At 40.9% G+C, this 21839-nt stretch overlaps 1 protein-coding gene across 8 annotated transcripts in view; it reads right to left on the bottom strand.

Moving 5' to 3' along the window:
* Positions 1-4490: 4490 nt before the first annotated feature.
* ephb3b (eph receptor B3b) overlaps positions 4491-21839 on the bottom strand; it is a 46099-nt gene continuing 28750 nt past the window's right edge. The window contains exons 3-16 of one of the 8 annotated variants that reach the window (XM_084415747.1): positions 19683-20355; positions 16408-16563; positions 15271-15606; positions 13444-13568; positions 12909-13071; positions 12612-12720; positions 11583-11635; positions 11266-11484; positions 10062-10309; positions 9459-9674; positions 9209-9358; positions 8931-9124; positions 7011-7166; positions 4491-5725 (exon numbers count right to left, since the gene is read on the bottom strand). In XM_084415747.1, coding sequence (XP_084271873.1) covers positions 5617-5725; positions 7011-7166; positions 8931-9124; positions 9209-9358; positions 9459-9674; positions 10062-10309; positions 11266-11484; positions 11583-11635; positions 12612-12720; positions 12909-13071; positions 13444-13568; positions 15271-15606; positions 16408-16563; positions 19683-20355 — 2907 coding nt within the window. In that variant the 3' untranslated portion in view covers positions 4491-5616. The remainder of the gene's footprint in view (positions 5726-7010; positions 7167-8930; positions 9125-9208; positions 9359-9458; positions 9675-10061; positions 10310-11265; positions 11485-11582; positions 11636-12611; positions 12721-12908; positions 13072-13443; positions 13569-15270; positions 15607-16407; positions 16564-19682; positions 20356-21839) is intronic. The other 7 variants (XM_084415750.1, XM_084415746.1, XM_084415745.1 and 4 more) reach the window with 7 other exon arrangements.

The raw sequence follows: 21839 nt of genomic DNA, 5'->3' as shown, positions 1-21839 counted from the left end.
CGGTGTCGTGTAAACAGCGCATCATCCGTGTATTTAAAGTGCACTTTTTCTTTTTGGAATTTTCAATGTGAACGCACTACTATTTATACTAGAAAACGCCATAGAATAGTGTGCAAGTACGTGAATTGGGACGCACTTACAAACGTAATTACTAATACAAAGTATTTTAATGATACTTCTTGATAATTACAATTAACATTTCTCTCCCTTCCACCATTTTGAATTCAGAGCTTGTCAGAGTGAATTCTGGGATTGTCCTCTGCACAAAAGGATGAATAAACTATTGAAACAGTGCAAATGCAAAACAATATAGCTCTGTAAGCACATAAATCAGCGCGAACGCTATCTCTTGGTCTAAAGAGCCTTTCACGTCTGCTGCTGTCAAAACATTTTGCCATATAGGATGTGCGGTTGCTCCGTCTGGAAGCACCTCTGTTTCCCTTTCCAATCTGACAACGGCTCTTGTGTGCGCGCCAGCCACTGTAATGTCACGGCTCTCACCGCAGAGACTGACAGCGACTGGTTGCCATTGCAAATCAAGAGATAGCACACAATACAAGCACTGTGTCATCACATTCCTGCCCCGTAATATCTGTCAGGGCTTGCTTAACTGAATCTATTATCTGGTGCGGCCCAAGGAACAGGGTTTGGTGTCGTAAGATTTCTTTTGTATTCTCTCTCTCTCCCTCTCTTCATTCTGCGCAGGCAACAAACAAGTAATCCTCCTTTTAAAGGACCTCTGAGCGTATCGCCACAGTCCTGGAGAAAGCGTGCAACAGCACACAGCTCCTTCACAACAAGAGAAGGAGTAAGAGGACTAGGTATGTAAAGACCAAGAATTGGTCCCCCTTTGTTTTCTTAGTCATTGGAGAACAGTTCCAGCATCATTTGTTTGCAAACACTACTTGATATTTCATCTAATGCAATGGAATAGCACTTGTTTTTGTCCAGATCTATTCATCATTTCAAAAATAAATTAAAAAGCATTCATATTGATGTTTTAATTTTTGCTTAATGCTTATTAATATTTTACAACCTAATTTTATTTATTTTTTTGTGGTAAATTGTGTAACCAACATGCAGAAAAATAAACACAAAACAAAGCTCAAAGGACAAAACAAAATATAAAACACAAAACCATAACAAAACAAAATATAAGACACAAACCGAAAAAACAAAACAAAAAACAAGACATGACACGACAAGACAAAACAAAATATAAAACACAAAACCATAACAAAACAACAAAACAAAATATAAGACACAAGACGAAACAACAAAACTAAACTAAACAAAAAACAAACAAAATATAAGACACAAACAAAACAAAAACGAGACATGACACCACACGACAAGACAAAACAAAAATGACAAAACAACAAAATCAAACACACACAAAACGTAAAGCAGAAAATTATATAATAGAAAATAATATTTTTAAGATGAGGCAAGGCTAATTTAGATGATAAAATATAATGTGATTCAATGTCCAAAAAACTTGAATTACAACTAATTACCAATTATGATATTTGCAAAAACAAACAAACAAACGAACAAACAAAACATTTAGCCTTCAAAAAAATGCTACTGTGTTACTGGTGTTTTTACTCGCCGGTTACACCACATGCCATTTTGAAATATTCTATTTAATATTTTGCTGAAAATTAAGGTTTGAAAAAAAAAAAAAAAAAAAACAGCAACATATGAATCCAACATAAATATGTAGGATACCATTAAGTGTGACTTAAGTGTCTAAAAATGTTGGGGCCAATGTTTACAATTATTATTATTGTTTTTAAATAGCCCTCTATAATTACCAGTGGCATGCTTATGAAGACACATATTGCTAAGATAACCAATTCAGACTAAAGTATAATACAAAACTTCAAGGCCTAGATGTCGGCAGTTATGAAGATTCTCCATTTTGAATGTCCACAGCCGTCTGAACAACACATGAACTCCGCATACTTTCTCACAGTCTGTATCTGCGAGGCAGGTTCCCTGACCCGTATAGATCAAAGCCTTACGCTCAAACACAGGGCAGAATGTTTTATAGAGGAGGATGGTCATAAAAATCCTCAGGCCTTTCAATTAAACAAGAATGTGTGGCCCCAACGTGCCTGAAAAACATTGAAGACTTCAACAACTGACCATGTCGATACACAATAACTTCCAACAGAAGCCGACAAGTAAACCACTCAAGAACAGACTCACCAAACACAGGTATTTCTTAAATAATTTAATTGCAAAAGGGTTTTTTAAAAATATTTCTACAAGAATGCATTATTTAATCGCTGTTTTTTTGTCTTCACCATTAAATACATCTCAATGCTTTCCAAAAAAAAAAAAAAAAAAGAACAAGAAAAGAAAATATCTTGAAATGTGTCTTGCTTCTCTCAATATAAGTACAGCACTCAGCAGACATGTTGCTTTTTGAACATCAGTGATTTGCGATGTGATGAGAAGACCGTTTCAACTGCTTGGAAAGAAAAACTTTTTTTTTTTTTTTTTTTTTTTTTTTTGCTTGATTTTCAATATAAAAGAGTAACTTCGAAACTCAAAAATGTCACAGAGGAAGAGGAAAGGAGTGGAGGGAAGAGAAAGAGAGAGTCCGAGATTGGCACAGAGTTATTGAACAGAAATCATGCAAGTTGTGTTCCAAAACTGCTGCGATTAAAAACAATGACGATAGCACCTTACCTAAATACAGTCATACACACAAACACGCACACACTCAAATCCAGTTATGAGAGAATATACCGTCAGACATGATGGAAAGCAGCTACGTTTAGTTCCCGGACGGCTCTGTAAGTTAGTAGCAGTGCAAGACGGGGAACTTTTAAGGAACAGGGTTCATATACATATCAAGATCAAAAAAGATAATGTCTGTCATCATAAAAATCGCTTCAGCGTGTTATATTACATGGAACTCTTGTAATTGAGAAAAGAGGGAACCGTTAAATCATTTGTGAACTTATGAAACAAAACCACAAACAGAGGAGTACTGTGCAGAATATATACCATTACCCCAAAGTGCAACATATACGCACTATTCTAGATACAGATTTTGGTAATAACATTAGCGTCTAGCTTTAGTTCAGATACTGTATGCTACCGTTTTGCATATTGTACGTCTTTCTTTGTTTGAAGTGGGGGCCATGAGGACTGCACATAACTAATCCATTAGTTCAAAAACCCGAAATGGGCTTTGGTCATCCGTCTCTGCCAGGCTGTAAACAGCCTATTCGCCAAGACAAAGATGAGCATGAAAAATGTGGAAGACTAACCGACAGTTTCAGGAAGTGTAACGTATCCTGCCGCCCGCAGAGCACAAACATGAATTTTCATTGTAACTGAAGATCTCATTTGAAAACGCCCCCCGGAAAATCCTGTAATTCCCAAAATATGATTGCTAGAAATTACCGAAACGCTTTGGCGAGCGAGCTTTACAAAAGGATATGTTAAAGAATTGGTACTAACAGTTTCTCTTTGTGGTGGTGACGGAAAGGCTTAGCTTTAATATCGAAGAGATTTACTAGGGATCTGCCCAACATTGATGAGATCTTCAACACCTCTATTCATTTCTCTTAAACCAATTTCAATGCACTTCCTCTTCAGCAAAGAAACATCAAGATGTGTCATTCCAAAATCTTTTGTTGTTGCATGTCTCTTTTTGAATGTCAGCATACACTGTAAAAAAAAAAAAAAAAAAAAAAAAAAAAAAAATTGATGTCTTAAGTTCAATCAACTTGATTTTAAGTACCATCAACTTGGATGTTTAAGTAATTTCAACTTAAATTACATAAAACTTTTAAAAAAAAGTTGAAAATTGCGTAACTTATTTTTACAGTGTATACTGATTCAAATTTATATCAGATCTTTAGATAAATTAATCATTCCTTTTGGCCTCTTGTTAAAATAAAAATCACAATAAATTGGTATTTCTCCACATAATATCAGTGATTCGTAAGTAATGATATATAATGTAACTGGAGCTCCTCACAAATTGTTTCATGCATTTGCGCATTGAAATGTTCATTACAGAATTTGTGTGCATAATCCTTATACTCTCCCTTTGTTTTACACACACACACACACACACACACACACACACACACACAGAGAAACGCACACACAACAACATAGTCATTCTGACACGTACACACACTCATTTTAGAGATGGTCAGTGATTAGCACTGTTTTTACACTGAAAGTATTTTGTCTTGTAATCCAGGAAACAGCTAAACATTCTTAAAGCAAGATACATTTACTTGAGAAAAGATTTGTTTTCTTACCCAATTGACAATTATTTTATGGTTTTAACCTTATGTTTATAATCTTTAGTACATTTTATTAGATTTAGTCTTGAAACAATAAAAAAAAAAAAAAGATATATTCTCTGAAAACAAGTTCATATATTGCACCATTTTGTAATCTTTTGTAAGGATGCTTAGATATTTTTCCTGGAAAAAGACAAATATATTGATTTAAAATTATGGTTACACTTTATTTTACAGTACATGTACTTACAGTGTACTTACCTAAATTAAAAAAAAGTACTGGTGATATAAGGTAACTACATGGGTTAAGGTTAGGTTTAGTGGTAGGTTCAGGGTTAGTACCTAGTTATTACCCAGTTATTGTAAATGCTATAATAAGTACATAGTATGTACATGGGGAACAGGACTGTAAAATAAAGTGCTAGCAAATTTATTGATCACAGTGTAGTACAAGTTATCACAGTCCTTCTCTTTTCTAACTGCTAAAAAAATCCTGACATAATTGTTAATGACCAGCTAAATGTCAATCCATCGTGGAACAGAAACTAAACAGGGAAAAACAACGAAAGAGAATAAAAAGTGAAATTGTGAAAACATAGCTGAACTATGAAAGCATCCTGAGTTCACCAGGTATATTCTAAGAAGTCCTTTTGTCAGTTTAAACCTGGTGGACAAATGCAACTTCCTCAAATCCGGTCCTGCGACATCCGTGATCTTTCGCCCTCGGCTGTGCCTCTCCCTCCTGTCCGTTTGAGGCATGTGCCCTTAAATAAAACACCTTCAATATGAAGATGGGGAATAAGCACAAAATCACACGCACAATAGAACATCTGCTAGCACTGGAGGGATTCGTGTCCACACGCTTTGTGAATTTATATTCACTTTCAGTTTTTTTTGTTTTGTCTTTATATTCAAGTTATGCGTACTGTTAGAGTTTCTCTTCCATAAGCAATGTCAGTCCATCCAGGAGAGTCTGTCCCTCAGAGTCAGTTTCAGGGAGAAATGCATCATGGGAGGCTTTAGAGATTGGGCGAATCCCAGCCAGCCTCGCAAAAGAAAGTATCACACGCACGCATGCAATCGCCAATCCCAAATACCGGAGCCTCGCGAGGCCGGCATTGGGATGTGGGCTTTCCTCTCCGTTCTTAAAAATAAGTACAAAATAATCTTATCTAATCCTGTTGGGTGTAAAATAATGCAGTCGTTACAGGGAAACAGGAAAATGGAAAAGAAAAAGTTGTCCGAGGCACTGCGAGCCAGTTTCATCTGATTAGTGGAGATGATCAGGCGTCTAGGGTCGTCCGTTAGCTCTCCGAAGAACAGTTCAACTCCCATTTCAGACCTGGACGGGCAGCGTTTGGTTCATTTGCAGTCTCATGTCTTGAATGCTGCCGAGAATCTTCTTTTGGTGCCCGGCTAATGTCACACCTATCCGTAACAGATCTCTGTAGAAAACAACAACAACACCGTTATAAAATGAATACTTAATAACAAAGTGGTTTCTAAAAGAGAGAAAATAAGTCATTCAAGTAATAAACTCCCATGGGAATGTAGCCAGGTGAGCAAATCCCATTAGCAAATTGCTACTATGCTGAGCAAATAGAAGAACCCCACCCTTTGGCTGCTAAACTGAGACAAGTCTGTGGTGCTAAGCCACTTCTCAAACTGGAGATAGTTCAAGCGTTGGTCAATGATTTGCAAGGGTTTGCACCTAGGGCAACCAGATGTCAAATTTCACATAACCACAGACATGACTTAGAATAATATATTTCACTGCGCAACAGACAGCAGTCATTATACTGTAGCATGAGTGTGGTGTAAAGGTTACCACAGGCTTTATGATAAAAATGCTTCCTGTTGTTTAAACGGTAACGTAATCCCTTCACGAGGTTTTAGTTTACACAGCAACATGTGCAGCTAAAAGCTAGCACAGACTCGTCATTTACTTTCTTTTTTTCCACCTTCCGATAAGAATAAGCCTGCAAGAGGACGGACGTTGTCAGCCCCGTGGCGGCCCCCAGTCTGTCTGCCCTTCTCATCTCTACAATCGCACAACATTAGCAGAGTAATTTCACACGACGTAAAAGTGTTTTCTCTCTTTTTCCTCTGTTGGTCCCATCAAGCCAACAATGTTGGATAAAATGATAATAAATGGAGCCCATTAGGAGAATTACTAGTCATTAAGAGCACAAGAAAACCACCGACTGGTACACCTGTCAAGTTGCCAAATTGAAACAAATTACCCCTGCCTCCATCCTTTATTACAATTTAATGGGTGTGATGAATTTATAATATTTTTTTCTGTATTAGTTTATTTGATCCCAACTGCTCTCTTCACATCTGTCTAGACATTTAACATAGTTACAAATATTCTTTGTTCGTGAAATTATTTTGAGAATGAAATGTTATAGTTAATTAAAGCGAGATGAGGAGAATAATCACATGCTCAAAAGCTCCATTCTGATTATTAAAATATTGATTTTGTCCTTTTAATTCCCTATTGAAGTTCTGTTTTAGGCAGTTTTTACACTTGGTTCGAATGCTTGGTCTGAATCCATGCATCAAGTCCATGCCACAAGCTCTGTTATAAAATCATCCTTACTGGAACAATTAAAAGTTGCATACAGATCAAATTTGGACCAATAAAAAGTGCACAGTGCCTTGAATTCGGACTAACGTAAGACCACCAAAACAAAGAGGAGCATTCCAACAATTGGTCCAGACACTCACTCTGCAGTCATCTGGGCCACCAAGTCAAAAGAAGCAAAGCCAGCATTGAGAAAGTTGTCTCGGTAGCGGCTCATCTTGATGGCATCCAGCCAGTCGCCCACAGTGGTGAAGGTGGTGTAGTCAGGCACACAGCGGTCGAGGAGCGGCTGGGAGGCCCTACAGAGAAAGAGAGGAGTGGAGATAAAAAGAGAGAGAGAGGGTTAGGTCACGCCAGGCCTCCACCACCAAAACCTCACCCCCAAACCCCCACCATCACCACCTCTCCTGGCCTGTAGGGCCTGGACCTGCCACTGTGGCCTACTGGCTGGAGACATGCAGCGGCCTCCTAGAGAGAACTTCAAGGAAGCTGTGGGTGTGGGTCCAGGTACATATGAAACAGCACTTTTCTGGTCTTAAGATGTATTGATACTTGATATGCTATAATTCTATATTAATTGTATTTTATGATTCTATATTCCTTTAGAAATCACTATTTGTTTATGCATGACATGATTTATCCAAGTAGTTGTATCCATCCCTTTTGTTGGTCCTGGAGCAGCATTGCTATTGTGATCTAGTTGGGTAAACCATGTTTGCCTGAATGCAAGCAAACAAGATCCTTCTTGCACTATAGCACAACTATATTTAATGTCATGCACAAAAGCAGCCATTTTCAATTATATTAGACAAAATCAACAGAGACCAGACTTGATCTATGCCCAGATTTGGGTCTTAATAACTAACAATGAGGTCTGGGCAGTGGGGATTGGGAGGCAAAGTTTCAGAGCAAAGACACTTCTGTCTGCGAGCTCTCTGCTCTGCTGAACCTAGCTGTCTTTTGATGGCATTAGATTAATTAACAATTAAAAGCATAAGAAAAAAGTTAATAAGAATGGAACAGAGGCTCTATTGAAGACAAGGTCTGTAGATGGATGGGAAGAGTGATTTTTAATAAGCTCCTGCCTTTAGGGCTGAAGGGTTTGTGGTCATTAACCTGGAAGGCAGCGTTCCTTAATGGAGCATTGTTAGAGCTGGTCTGGCTCTCACGTCTTCGGGACGTTGACTTTAAGTGCAACATGGGGAAACTGTACGAGAAAACCAAAAGGATAAATGTCCATGCATAACTAACCTACCCTTAACTCAAAAATGAGAGCAATTATTACCTAAATGAACTTTCCTTAGTTTATTTAAGGATTGGATCACTGAAGAAAGTTCACAGAACATCAAATGTTGCAAAAACAGGAGCCTATCTCTCCCTCTTTCATTAAGCTCAGCAGGCAGCCCACTTATCCAGTGGCCCCTTTAAAATCTTGTTACTTGCTAATTAAAACCATTCCCATCTCTGAATTATATTAACTAATTATTCTTCCTTTAAACTCTGATCATTGCAGAGTAGACAAAGACAGGCTCCCACAGTTTCCCGGTTGTTAGAGGCCCTCCCCCAGGACCTACGGCCCAGAGGCAGGCACCCTGAGGTGGGTCAAAACCCGCCTGAAGCTTCTTGCTAACACAACTGAAACAATACATTTGTAGAAAAATGTGGATCGATTCTGTTTTATAGTGACTGGCATCTGGAAGGCAGATAACGTCATTAAATATCTCAAACAGAAAAAGCTCTTGTAAGTTTAGACCCGAGCAAGCATCTCAGGCAAAACAATCAATAGCCCTGTGATGGTGCAATTAAACCAAATGTTTTATTGACTGAAGGTCCTCTTAATTTCTATAATGAAAGAGTTTCTCAGCTTACAATATTATTTGTCGATTGAAAATGATCTGAAATCAATGGTCTCTTAATTCAAATGCCTCTGTAACTTCGGCCTAATTCTGAATTTAAAATGAGAGAACAGTTTGAGTAAGTGTATAATACTGCCTGCATAGATAGAAATCATGCAAACAAATTAACTAGCATGATAGTATGAGCCAGTCCATGTGTGCCCTTACCCAGAATGTGTGCTGGTGACCACCTTAAGGCTGGCGGCATTGCGAATAAGTTTGTCCAGGGTGTTGACGATCTGGGAGAACTTAGGTCTCAAGTTTCTTTCTTTCACCCAGCAGTCTAGCATAAGTTGATGCAAGGCAGTAGGGCAGTCCATGGGTGGGGGCAGTCGGTAGTCCTGCTCGACTGCGTTGATCACCTGTTGAATGAAAAATAATAGTTGTTTGGCTTTAGTTTACTCTCAAATGAAGTTGAATAAAGGCAAAGTAGAGCGGAAACTCACATCTTGGTTGCTCATGTCCCAGTATGGGCGCTCACCATATGACATCACCTCCCACATCACAATGCCGTAGCTCCAGACATCACTGGCTGATGTGAACTTCCTATAAGCAATAGCCTCTGGGGCTGTCCAGCGAATAGGGATCTTTCCACCCTATAGATGCAAGTGAATACAATGATTTTTAACCTCAGTCAGAAGCTGAAAACATTATTAATTGCTATGCATATTAAAGGATCAAGGTGTGAATGCTGACCAATGAGCTTGTGTAGGTGGGGTCAGTGGCATCATCCTCCAAGAAACGAGAAAGACCAAAATCGGACACCTTACACACCAGGTTGCTGTTGACTAGAATGTTACGAGCAGCCAGATCACGGTGCACGTAGTTCATGTCGGATAGATATTTCATGCCAGCTGCAATCCCTCTCAACATACCGACGAGCTGGATGACTGTGAACTGTCCATCATTTAGCTGTTGGAGAGAGAGAGAGAGAGGGAACATCACAGACCCATTCATAACAGAAATGTCTGCTGTCTAAGTGTTTTTAACTTTCCAGGATGTTACTCATCACCCAGCTGATTCATCTCTGAATGTCACAGCTAGCAGCTACGCTATTTGTCATCTCTATTCAGAAAGTTTAGGATGTTTTTTTTCAAGGGGATAGGTGAGAACATATCTTTTTTTATTAGAAAACTCCTGCTTAGATAAAACTTGTGCTAGACCTCAGCCATGATGGTATTTGTTTTATGAAGTAGATCACTTTGAAGTATTACTTGCATGTTCACAAACAGGAATCCAGGCATCAAAAAATAATAATAATAATAAATACATTTTATTAAGGTAGTAATCATCTCTAACCCGAAGAAAGGAATCCAGCGCTCCGTTCTCCATGAACTCAGTGACAATCATGACTGGCCGACTCTTTGTCACCACCCCTTCCAGGCGGATAATATTGGGATGATCAAACTGGCCCATGATGCTGGCCTCACTCAGGAAGTCTCTTCTTTGGCGCTCTGTGTAGCCTGCCTTCAGAGTCTTGATGGCCACAATGATCTCACGCCTTCCAGGGAGCTTCAGACGGCCACGACACACCTCTCCAAACTCTCCTACATAGGTAATGGACAGACAAGAAAGAGGCAGAAAGGGTGGAGTGGAGAGAGGAGAGGAGAGGGAAGAGTGGAGGAGTGTGGGAGAGAAAGGGGAGAGGGACAGTTACTGGTTAGAATCAAGGAGCCAGGGGGAAGCAGGGGGAGACAGCAAAAGAAGCCAGGGCTAAAGGTGATGCTATTGGAGTGTATCCAGGGGGCGAGGGAAGGGGTAGGGTGAGGTCAGGAATGCTTAAATGGAAAAGACTTTTGGAGCATTGTTGGGGGTTGAGGTACCAAAAAAGGAAATGGGAAACGTAAGGCAATAGTGGAAGGGGTAAAGGGCAGAAGCAGGGAATGCTAGGGTGTGGAGGGAGTCAGGGTAAGAGTGTAGGAAGTAGGTGGGGACAGAAGCTTGGGAGGATTGGACGACTTGCGTCTGCAGTCTAGGCCAATGTGTAAGCAGGTGCAAGAGAAACAGTGGGATCAGGGAAGGACATGGTAGGGGTTCATCACTTTAGACAAAGCTGGGAAACAACAGGTTCAGGTAGCAGCGTTAGATGTTAAAAGCCTTTGGAGTGTGGCATGGGGCTCCTCAACTCCATTTTATTATAACATGGCTGCAAGTCTTACTGAACCAGAATCCTACTTATCTTTGCTTTTGGCTTTCAGAAACTAAACTGTAAACACTAATGTTAAGATCTAGCAAAATTTACAAAACAAAGGGGAGTGGTCTCAAGGGCAGGAAGGAGCACCATGGATGGAGAAGTTAACAGGTCAAATGGTCAGGAGGACATTAAGTTGTCCAAGAGGTATAATCAGGCTCAGGACAGGTTTGGTAAGTTAGCAGGAATGGTAGCTCTATAGTTAGCTCTGAAGATAACCTCAGAAGCTCCATTTTGTAAGTAAAGCTGTTAGAAACATTGGTAAGGTGCTAAGGGATTGTATTTTGGAGCGGGATGAGTTGATTGAAGTACCGCTTGGAGTGAAGTCCTCTAAAGGTATGGCCTGGGTGTGCCTAGCTGTCTTCCCCCTGTTGCTCAGGAGCTTTTGTTGGTTACCTGCGCCAATGACCTCCTCGATTTTCACACAGGAAACGTCAATCTCTTTGGCAAACTCGCGGATGGCCTCATTTGGGTCCTCGTAGGTGAATGGGTCAATGTAGACCTTCATCCCCGGAGTGACTATAGGGGATTCAATAGTGCGAATAGCCGTATGAATCACTCTGCCATAATACACAATATTTATAGCAATTTTAGTCATCCAATGGCAAGTAAACTCTGTAGAGACTTACTGTATTGTTGCAGTTTTTCTGTGTATTCTGATTCTGAGCCATTACGTTGCTTCCTGTGAACCAAAGACAATACAGTCAGTTACAAAAGGTTCATGATTATTAAACTAAAAATAGCAAAATAAGCATTTTGAAAAGGACCTGTTTTTTTCTCTCCCTGCTAGCCCCTTTAGGGACGTGAATTGAGGTCGATTAAAGAAGGGGAATTATATGACAATTAAGAGAACAACAGATTCAGCCTCAAGAGGCCCTTGTCACTTCAGCTGACTGAATGGTAGAAGTGAAATCTACATAAAGACAGCTAAGAAAAACAGAAGCAGCAATGGTTGTCTTGCTCCCATTACATACTAAGGAATCTTTACTGCCACATTGTTTAATTCAGTCCTGTCTTTTAATTCTTTCCTTCACACTTTCTCCACTATCAGCCCATTAAATGCAATGCAATTTCAACCCCCTCTAGTAGCTACATGTTAATGCAATCCCTTTGTTGTCTAACTAGTAACCGGGCCAATAATACCCGCTGGTGATTTGTATCTAATTTCCAATTCAAATTCAGTTCCGGAATATGCCAAGGCCTACATTTTTTTCAGTCGCAGACAAGTTAAGATACTGAGACACACTGTGCTGATTAGAAAGGAAGAGAGTGCAAATTAAGAATTTTTGCATGATAAGGCTTTAAATACACAGCTGCCTTGCCCTCCGCTGTGGAAATGGTAAGGTGGCCACAAGGTGGAAACCGCCAGTGCCAACGATCACCAGGACATTATGGAATTCCAATCTAGCGAACGTACATTTGAGACCACTGGATACAATTTACAAAGTAAAAGATCTAAAATGAATCTGCTTTTGAGAGTGCCTAAAATGCATCCAATAATTGACCAATAGGTTCCAAGAAAGCATTATGGGTGACTAAAATAAATTAATTCAAAGAATTGTGTTGTTTCATAGGTATACTCTGACATGTAATTATTTTTTTCTACATTTGATGTGATCCATTTATAAGTGTATTTACTGAAGGTAAGTGCAAATTACCTGAGGCAGACAATGGCAATAACCACAACAACAATGATGAAGACCAGCCCTGCCGTTAGAGAGCCCACAATGAGGGGTAGCTGCTCCTGCAGAGTCTTGTCTGCATCAGCTGTGTGAGGCACACAAAGAGAGATATCATAGGAAATATTCAAAGAATCGTATTTCTCAGATCTATTTATAGCATTTATTTTTCTATGAGCGTTATTTATAGGATTATTAATGCAAAAACTGCTTGATATGCTTTGGAAAGACATATTTTTAATGTGATAATATAGAAATATAGGGTGCTTTACATACCCTGGTGGTTGGTGCTGAAGTCGGTAGGGCTGCTATAGCGGCCATACCCTGCCACCGTTCGGGCTCGAACCTGCACCACATACGGCGTGCCTGGCTTCAAACCCTCGATGCGTGCAGAGCTACGCTGGGCTGTCATGGTGTGGGCAATAGCTTCTCCCTGGTCCTGTGGGAACAGTGATAAAACAAGCCATATAAAACCAGCCAGCACCCAAAAGCGAGCGTCTGGCAGCTCCAGTTTAATCTGTCAGTACAACACATCAAACACGGAGCAGATATGCCTGGCTCTTTCTTCTCCTCTATGCAAATCCTCCTGCCTCCATCCCTGCCAAGCTCCAACTGCCTTGCGGTATCAGCGTTCAAAAGAAGGGGATGAATCAAGGAAGGAGTTAGGGAGGAGAGTGTTAGGGTATGAGAGAGAGAGACAGGAAGGGTTGATGCTGTTGTCAGGATGAACGATTATGTATAGAGCAGAGGATGACAGTGGTGGAATTGTGATTGAATGCCCTTCGCTTCATTGACTTACACTGGCTCTTACCTTCTCATGGTATTTAATCTCGTAATCCAAGATGATGCCATTTGGTTTTTCAGGAGGGAGCCAGGAAAGACTCATGGTGTTGGCTGAGGCCCCCATCAGGTGGACAGTAGGAACTGCAGAGGGAGCTATGTGGGTGGAAAATGAGAGAAATCCTATTTTAATGAAAACTGAATTTCTTTTTTTTTTTTTTTCACATTTAGAGCATGATCACATTTGGGATTACCAAAGAGCTACTTTGAAGTATTAGCATTAGACAGCCCTTAGTCTTTGGCACTTTCGGGGGCCCAGCCTCTCAAACTACACAGACAGAAAAGATTCTAAATTCTCTTGTGAAAAGCACCATGGCAGACAAACCGGAAGGCTTGGTATCTGGCAGATCCAGTCCACACAATTTACCACACAACCAACACACAAATGCAAATATGTTTCTAGCTGCACACACCCTATGTCCACTCCCTAATCTCTTGTTATGGTCCATGATGCCTTTTTTTTACTGCCTGTCTTCCACATATAGATAAATCTCATATTTTTATATTCTTTCCCAAATCACTGCAAAAATGCATATATTATTTAAATTGTGAAGTAATTATTCATCATGTTAGTATATTTGTGTTCACACAAGTTCTTCCATAGCACCTTACTTATCTTAGCACCCAGCTTTACATAATCTAAATTGTCCCCATTTGTCCTCAGACCTGATGTTGCCGTCTCCGGTTTCTGATGTTATCAAGTTCTGTTCACACACTACAATAGCTCTCAACATCCCCTGCTTTCTTGCCTCTGTCTCTCTCTCCCTCACTTTTTCTTTGTTAAAAACGTTTTAATCCCCAGGTCCGGTTCTTTGATCCTTTCCCTAGTAGCTCTTTATTATTCTGTCTGTCTCTTTGTCCGCCTCCCCCAAAAGCTCGCTCTCCCCCAACCCATCACCGTCAACCTCCTAACCCAGGCCTTGCTCAGAAGAGCCTCACCCTGAAGACAATACTCCCTGGGCAGCCCGCTTGCTTACTCTCACCCCGGGATTAAGGGGCCTCATCCTGCGGAGACAGTGGAAGTAACCATGACGTCCCTTGAGCCGACGGCCCATATTTATTTTTTGCCTTAAAAAGTGGATGAATATGCAGGCACAGTCCTAGGAGATAATCTGCTCACAGACTTTCCTGAATATTTGGAACCATGGGGGTGGGCTGCTGTGTGGGTGTGCATGTCACCCTGGGATTGACTTATGTGCAACAACAGCCTGGGTCATATTACAATGCCTGTGGTCAATCCCTGATAGCAAACAGAGGCATTCTTGGAGCTGGCATAGAGTGCTAAGGAGAGAGTTAAGCATATGCATGACTCTGAAAGCTATCCTGAGTCCAGTGATCAATTCAAAACTTGAATTAAACAATAAGAGGCTGTTTCCACAAAGGATATGCATCTTCACATCTTACTAAACCCAGCATGCTCTAGCCTAGAGTATCTTAGCTTTGCTACTGAGCATTACAGCACATCTCTCCGGTGTTGTGCATTCAGTGGGCTGAGCTCTTTGAATATAGTTTTGTGGGTTGTAAGTATACTAAGAGAACCATCACATTTCATTATTTCAGGCCAGAAAGCATATGAAGAAAACCTTTTTGTAACCTTTTCTTTAGGACACACATGGAAGAGAATATTTGTAACTTTTTGTAAAGCTGGTAGCTGTGTTTTGGAGCATGGTAGTTCATTTTTAGCTGTTCAAGAATGGTTATTATAGCCTCTAGAACCAACAACAAATCCACAGGTTCAAAACATGATATCTGGTTGACTGACAACCAACTTGAAACAGAAACAACTCACTGAACTCACCAGCTTGGTTGGTGGTGATGTTAACAGAGGCAAAGTGGGGTGCGTAGGGACTCTTGTTGGAGACTCCATTGACGGCCTGAATCTCAAAGCTGTACTGGGTGTGAGCCTGAAGGTTTCTGACCGTCACGTGTCTCTCAGTAAGCCCAAGGTGGCGGGGAGAGATATCCACATTATCATCACACCGGGTGCAGGTACCACGTTCGGGCAGACATTTCTTACAGATGACGTTGTAGAGAAGGTCCTCCCTTCCACCTTGGTCACGTGGGTCGCTCCACTCAAGTACAAGCGATGTCTCGTTTACGCTGGAGATGACGCTGCGTGGAGATGAGGGCACAGCTGCAAAAAGAAAATAGATTTGTCATGTTATTCTTCTGAAGACACAATTAAACATTTAAATTAGTTAAGTGCTTGTTGTTGTGTTCAGATCATTTAGCATTCGTAATAACCCTGTCTATCAAACCAGACTAAGGTGTTTTTCTGGTCTGAGCAGGTGGTTTTCTGTTCTCCTTGATTAGTAAAGCTGGTGTTCAGTTGGTCTAGCTGTTTGGACAACTGGTTTCCCAGACTGGCCAATTGACAAGTTCCCCAAACCCCAACAAAACTATTAAACTAAGCAGTGGAAACATGCCTGGCACACAGCTAAGAACGTCAGACCACATAAGACTGGGTAAAGATGTTTTTTTTTTAAGCAGGAAATTTAAATAAAACTGGTCAAATGGGACTTCATTTACACTCAATGCAGATTAAGTGCTTTCATGTAACTAAAATTAAGCAAAACCTTGTTTTCCCCACTTGTGCTGCTCATTTAACATCAAAAATGGCAAGAAATAGCTGTGGTGTTCACTTGGGGAAAACATTTTTTGGATGTATCTGTTCAGAGTACTGACAATGAACCCAACCAAAAAGAAGCTTATATAAAACAGGAGAAAGAGAAATGTTTTGAAACAATCCCAGCATTCTCCTACTTGTTGGACTATTGACGGAGGAATTGGTTTACATATGGATGAACATGAATGTGCACACAGTTGATCAATGTGGATTCTGAGAGCAGGGAACATGGCAAATAAACAACACTGCTTAAGATTAGATGAGGTCATGATGGGTGAAAAGGAGGTTTTTGTCTAAGGCGTTACTTACTGGTGCATCCTGAGTCAGGTGAGTCATTGTCTGCCCGATAGTAGCCTGTCCTGCAGGAACAGATGCTGGCGGCTCCAGAACTTGTTCGACTGTTGGGCGGACATGGGGAGCAAAACCCTTCACCCTGCTTGGACTTGAAGGTGCCTGGACTGCAAGCTAAAGAGAGAAAGAGTTGTTTACTTTTACTGTCAGAGATAAAACATTTAAAAATAAACTGCATATTCACACCAGGTTTACTTTTTTACTACTCATTTTCAATGTATTGCTTCCATCTAGGTATGTGACAAAGCTTTTATTGCATTCAACAGCAAAATCAATAGCAATTTCCCCATTGCAATTAGCATTTTGTGAGCTCTGTTTGCCTTAATTTTCCTTTTGTTTTCCTTGCCCACAGTATGCAGTCTAATCCTTTCCATCTTGGCATTGTAAAATACGAAGGCACACAGGTTGTTGCTTACGTATTTGTTTGGCACCATTAGTTTGTTGTTGCTTTCCTCCAGGGAAATAAACCCCTCATGACTAGACGAGTTCCAACAACATACCCTGGCCTTGCATAAACCTCATGCACACATGAGCTAACCGTCAACTTCAATTACAAACAGATGCCTGTTTGTTCCAAACAAGAGCACTTTTCAAAATGAACTCCTACAATCAATACTCAAACACAGGGAATGTCGATGTTGTACAGGAAGTGTCCCTCTAAGATAAACAAAGTCATATGGAAGGCTACACAGTAAAGTGTGAGCTGTTATCTTATGAATACAAAGATTAGTGTGTCATTCACAGGTCTTTGGCCTTTGTGGAGCTCCGACATCATTTACGGACATTGTGTACACATTTTATCGCATCTATGATAAATGCAGAGGTGATCTCCTGGCACACAATGGCTTTGCGATCTTTCTGTTCGGAATGTCACCTAACTGTCTTGTTAAGTGATCAAGGAGCCAGTTTTATGTTTATTAACAGATGGGAAGGAGTATGACACCAGTTCCCAGCCTTGTGGGGCCATTTTATCAGGAGTCTCTAAGGCTTAGGATCAGCAAATACTGAACAGTCACTGTTTTTCAGGAAAAGATTTGAACATCTGGCTTCTGGACTGATAGTGTTAAAAGCAGAACACACCACTGGTGATGTTCCTGGGGTCACCTTCTCAGTTCCCTTTCTCAGAATGTGCGATATTGACACAAGGCTTCATTAGTGCAGGGATACTGTTAACTTGGTTGACTGGGGGCTTATTTGTTTAATCATTAATCAGGGGAGGCCAGCCCGAGGTAGGTAGCGAAGAAGGAACATAGAAAACAGTTCACATAGTGATAAAGATGAAAGAGTGTAGGCCTTGTGAATTGGAGTTTATCACACATAACGTATCGCTTTGGAGATTAATGAGTCCTCAGTGTTGTGCCTCGCATTTTAGATGTACATAAATCAACCAAAATCGTTGGGAGACAAATGAGACCATCTAGATTCTAGACCCTATGAAAGACTGCTTGAAATTCCCCTTCAAAAAACTCAGGCTGTTTTCTGAAGGGTTGAAAGTGCTGATTAATCGCTTCCAAGAAGGTAAGAAGTCAGCCCTTTCCTTTCATCCTCATCCTTCCTCTAGGTGCACTCCTGACAGAGCGAGAGAGAGAGAGAGAGAGAGAGAGAGGTGAGGTGAAAGACAGCAAAGGAAATGCAAATCCTGTGGCTTTTTCATGAGTTGTGCACTCTCTCCAGTACAGTCTATTGCACACACTCTATTGCCCAAACCTTCTTCTCTCTATCTCTCTCATTGAGAGCAGAACATAGGACTTAAGGGAGCGAATAGAATTTGTGGTGAAATTGGAAGTGAGGAGAAAGAATGGATAGTAGAAATATGCAGCGCTAAGAAAAAAAAAAGAAGGTTTTGTCGATTAATATTCATGTGAATATCCTAACTGTGCTCTGGCAGGGTATTAATGAGACCAACGGCCTTCAGATGAAGGCGAGCAAGAGAGAGGTGACAGAGAGATTTATCCCTCCTTTGGTTTCCGGGTGGCTTGATTAGAGAACATTTTATCAGGTCACTGCTGCCAGGGCTTTCACCTTGAGCCACCACAAGCAAACAAATGAGTTTTTAACTATACATCAGGACTGCCCACTTTCCCTACGGGTATACGCCGGTTTAATATCAAGTTGGCAGTAGTAGAAAAGCCCTTTATTACTTTGACAACAACATACATGTCTTATAATAATAATGATAATAATGTGAGTGGTGCTTGGAGTTGTATGCTAAGGTGTTGTAAATTGTGCATTGCTCTGCATTTCCAAAGGTGTTCATTTTAGGGTGGTTGCTAGGGTTTGGTGACAGGTTGTCAAAGTGTTGCAGTGTGGTTCATAAGGCATTCTTTCTTGTTATTTTTAGCATTCTATATAGTCGCTACATGGTTTCTTACTGTCTCAAGTCAAAAGAGCCTACCCCTAAGTCTCATGATATTCTAGTCCCTCCTTAAATGTAAACGTACAGGATTTTTCCACTGATTTATCATCCAAAATAGACTGCTTAGAAAAGTATTAATCTACCTTTATATGCTTGGTAGTAATATGATTTTTAAGGCATCATTAATGTCCATAGCACCTTGCGCGCCACAGTGTTAAGCGACTCTCAACCAACTCTCATAACGTTGATGTTTACCTCGAACACCACTAATAATCCTCCAAATTTTTTTTTTTTTTTTTTTTTATAATTTGCTGTTCAATTTAGTTCTTTACCCCAGCGGTTCAATTCTCATTGACTCTGTCTTTGTAGTTCTTACAATTTGTTGGAACCAACTGTCTCTTTGAGACCTTTCTCTTCTGGTGCCATGACTGTCAGGGTTACTTTTCTATCTCCATCTCGTGCTCTTCATTAATGTTTCACTGCAGCCCTTGCCCTTGGTCCGCAAATCGATTCCGGTCTCCTCTCACTCCCAGCTCTCCATTTGACCCATGACCTCCCGCTGTCTGCTCTGCTCACTTTCACCGTGGCTATGTTACACGCTGGCTTAATTCACCTCGGTCTGAACCTGATATGTTTTTCAGCAAGACCGCTCCTTTCTCTCAGCAAAATGTTCCAGTCTGATGGACATACAGACTCTTTTACTTATTCATTGCTTTGCTCTGCTTAAATTCAGGTTGAATAACCAAATTTGCTGTTAGGCCAAACACCTCAATAAAAAACAGGATGATTTGTCCATTCGACTTAATGTGATACCAGGAGATGAGACAAACTGCACAGTGAGAAAAAAAGAAAAAAAAACACATATATCAGCACTCACCTTGACACTGTGTCTCTTTAACTGCAGGCTCGAACCCAGCCATGCAAGTACAGGAACCTACAGGAACCATCCACTCTCCATCTCCATTGCAGTAGAGTTTAAGAGGTACAGACACCTCCAGAGCGTTTGGCACGCAAGTGCCGGGGGCGATGACTAGTGACGTGGCCTCGGCTCCTGTGGCCGTCTCTGGGAAGACGGCAAAATTGGCAATGGTCGTGGAACACTTCTTGTAGAAAACTCGGACAGAGATTAAAGACATGCAGGCGCCCAGGTCCTGGAAAGCTAGATAGAAGCCGGCCTTGGAAAGTGGACCAAAGCTGCGAATCTTGGTGTTGACCCGTCCAGACTCCAACATAGAGAAGCTCTCATCCGGAGCAATGGTGTCCACCTTAACGTAAGGATTCTCCATCCAAAACGGACTGGTGGCGGTGGCTGAATCCGAGTCAGACTCATAGTAGAACAGATTGAAGGTCTCTTTACATGATCCTGGAATGTTGGGAATACTGTTGCAATCTCGTACGGTGAACTTCATCTCCACATAAACACGAAGAACATCCTTTCGGGGGATGAAGTCGCTGCGAAGCCAGTTGTTCTGGTTAAGCTCACGAACATTGCACACTTGGTATGTTCGGATGGGGTTCATGGCATCGTCATAACCGCTAACTTCCTCCCACTGAGAAAAAAAAAGAGAGGGAAAAAAGAGAACACTGTAAGTCATAGATATACAACAACTTAAAAGTTCACCTTCAGAATGAGCTAGCACTTAATATATACCGCATTCTTCAAGGATTCTTCTACAGGACAATAGCAATAACAAATGTTTTTATCTAAAGAATGGTACAATACGCCTCATTGTCAGTATTATAAATGAAACTATTCTCATTTTGATGTTATCCGGGGCTTTAGAACTCCGAGGTGTTACGCTACTGAGGTACGGCAGGCAATAAATTCCTCTTTCTCAGCGACAGCCCCACAGCTTAAAAACAATATAACGGAGGGAGCAAGCCGAGAAAAAGAGTGAATGGGGCAGATGAAAGAGAGGGGAAATTAAATTCTGTGCCTTTTTGGTTTGTGCCTTTTCAATTACACATTGTGTACGGTGGCATTAAGTGGGGAGCTGCACGCTGGTCTTTCATCTGCGTTCACCAGTTCAATGAAGAAACCCGCCTGGCGAATTCATCAAAAGTACCGTGGAGTTTCAGAACTCCATTAAATAAAACAACGAGTGGATGTTTACCTCATACCTCGAGTGTGGAGTGCTCTCTGCATCACTTCACAATCAATTACTGTCCAATTAAGCCATCATGATTACATTGTATTCATGCAGATCAACAAGCTACATTCAATCCTCTACCTGAATGATTTCTCTTATCTACCAGAATTAAGAATATACATCTTTTCAAAAGACAAATGAGAGGTTTGTGCATTACATTACAATGAGTATATAGCCTGGCTAACGTCAGACCTCGTCTCATTGAGACGTGGTCTGGGAACCACATGTTCATTTTCTCGTATTTGAGGCGTGGTTTACGAATGTCCAGAGCCGTTTATTGGGCGCTACAAATGTCTATCAAATGCGGCTGTAAGTAGCTCATAGCCAATCGTTTCAATTATACCAGATGACGTATTTAGAGTGACAGAAATTCGACGAGGAAGTCAGAGATTTATGTGTACACGATGGCGTTCAGCGACTAAACTACTTAGAACACTATCTAAGGCTGCATCGAAAGGTAACTTCGCGTCTGCTGCCATGTTGGATCCATAGATATAAACAAACTGCTTCGGTGTGTCGCATAGACGTCGTCATCGTCTTGCTGCTCCCTCCCCGTTCTGTGATTGGTTCCCTTTTTGAGGGGAAAATCTGGTCCATGGTGTCCAGGCTGCCTAGCAGCGTGAATAAAATTGCGTTGCGCGCAAGGCAGCATGGGGAAACCCAGGCTAATGAGTATACAGGTCTCGGTGACAACGAACATAAGTTTTGAGCTGAGATTTGGCGATTTGAGATGCGACAAGGTTAAATATAGTTCAACATCATGCAAGTAAGAAGCAGTGTTATTCAGCAACTACTAATGGGAGCGCAGACTGTGGTCGAGTAAGAACGCCTACTAGCAATCTTGGCAGCTAATGAGGGTTTTTACATCAACATCAACCTCTTCT

The sequence above is a fragment of the Rutilus rutilus genome (assembly GCF_951802725.1).
Source record: "Rutilus rutilus genome assembly, chromosome: 8".
NCBI classification, from domain to species: domain Eukaryota; kingdom Metazoa; phylum Chordata; class Actinopteri; order Cypriniformes; family Leuciscidae; genus Rutilus; species Rutilus rutilus.
The sequence above is the reverse complement of the archived record's forward strand: the minus strand, read 5'-3'. Positions and strand labels throughout refer to the sequence as shown.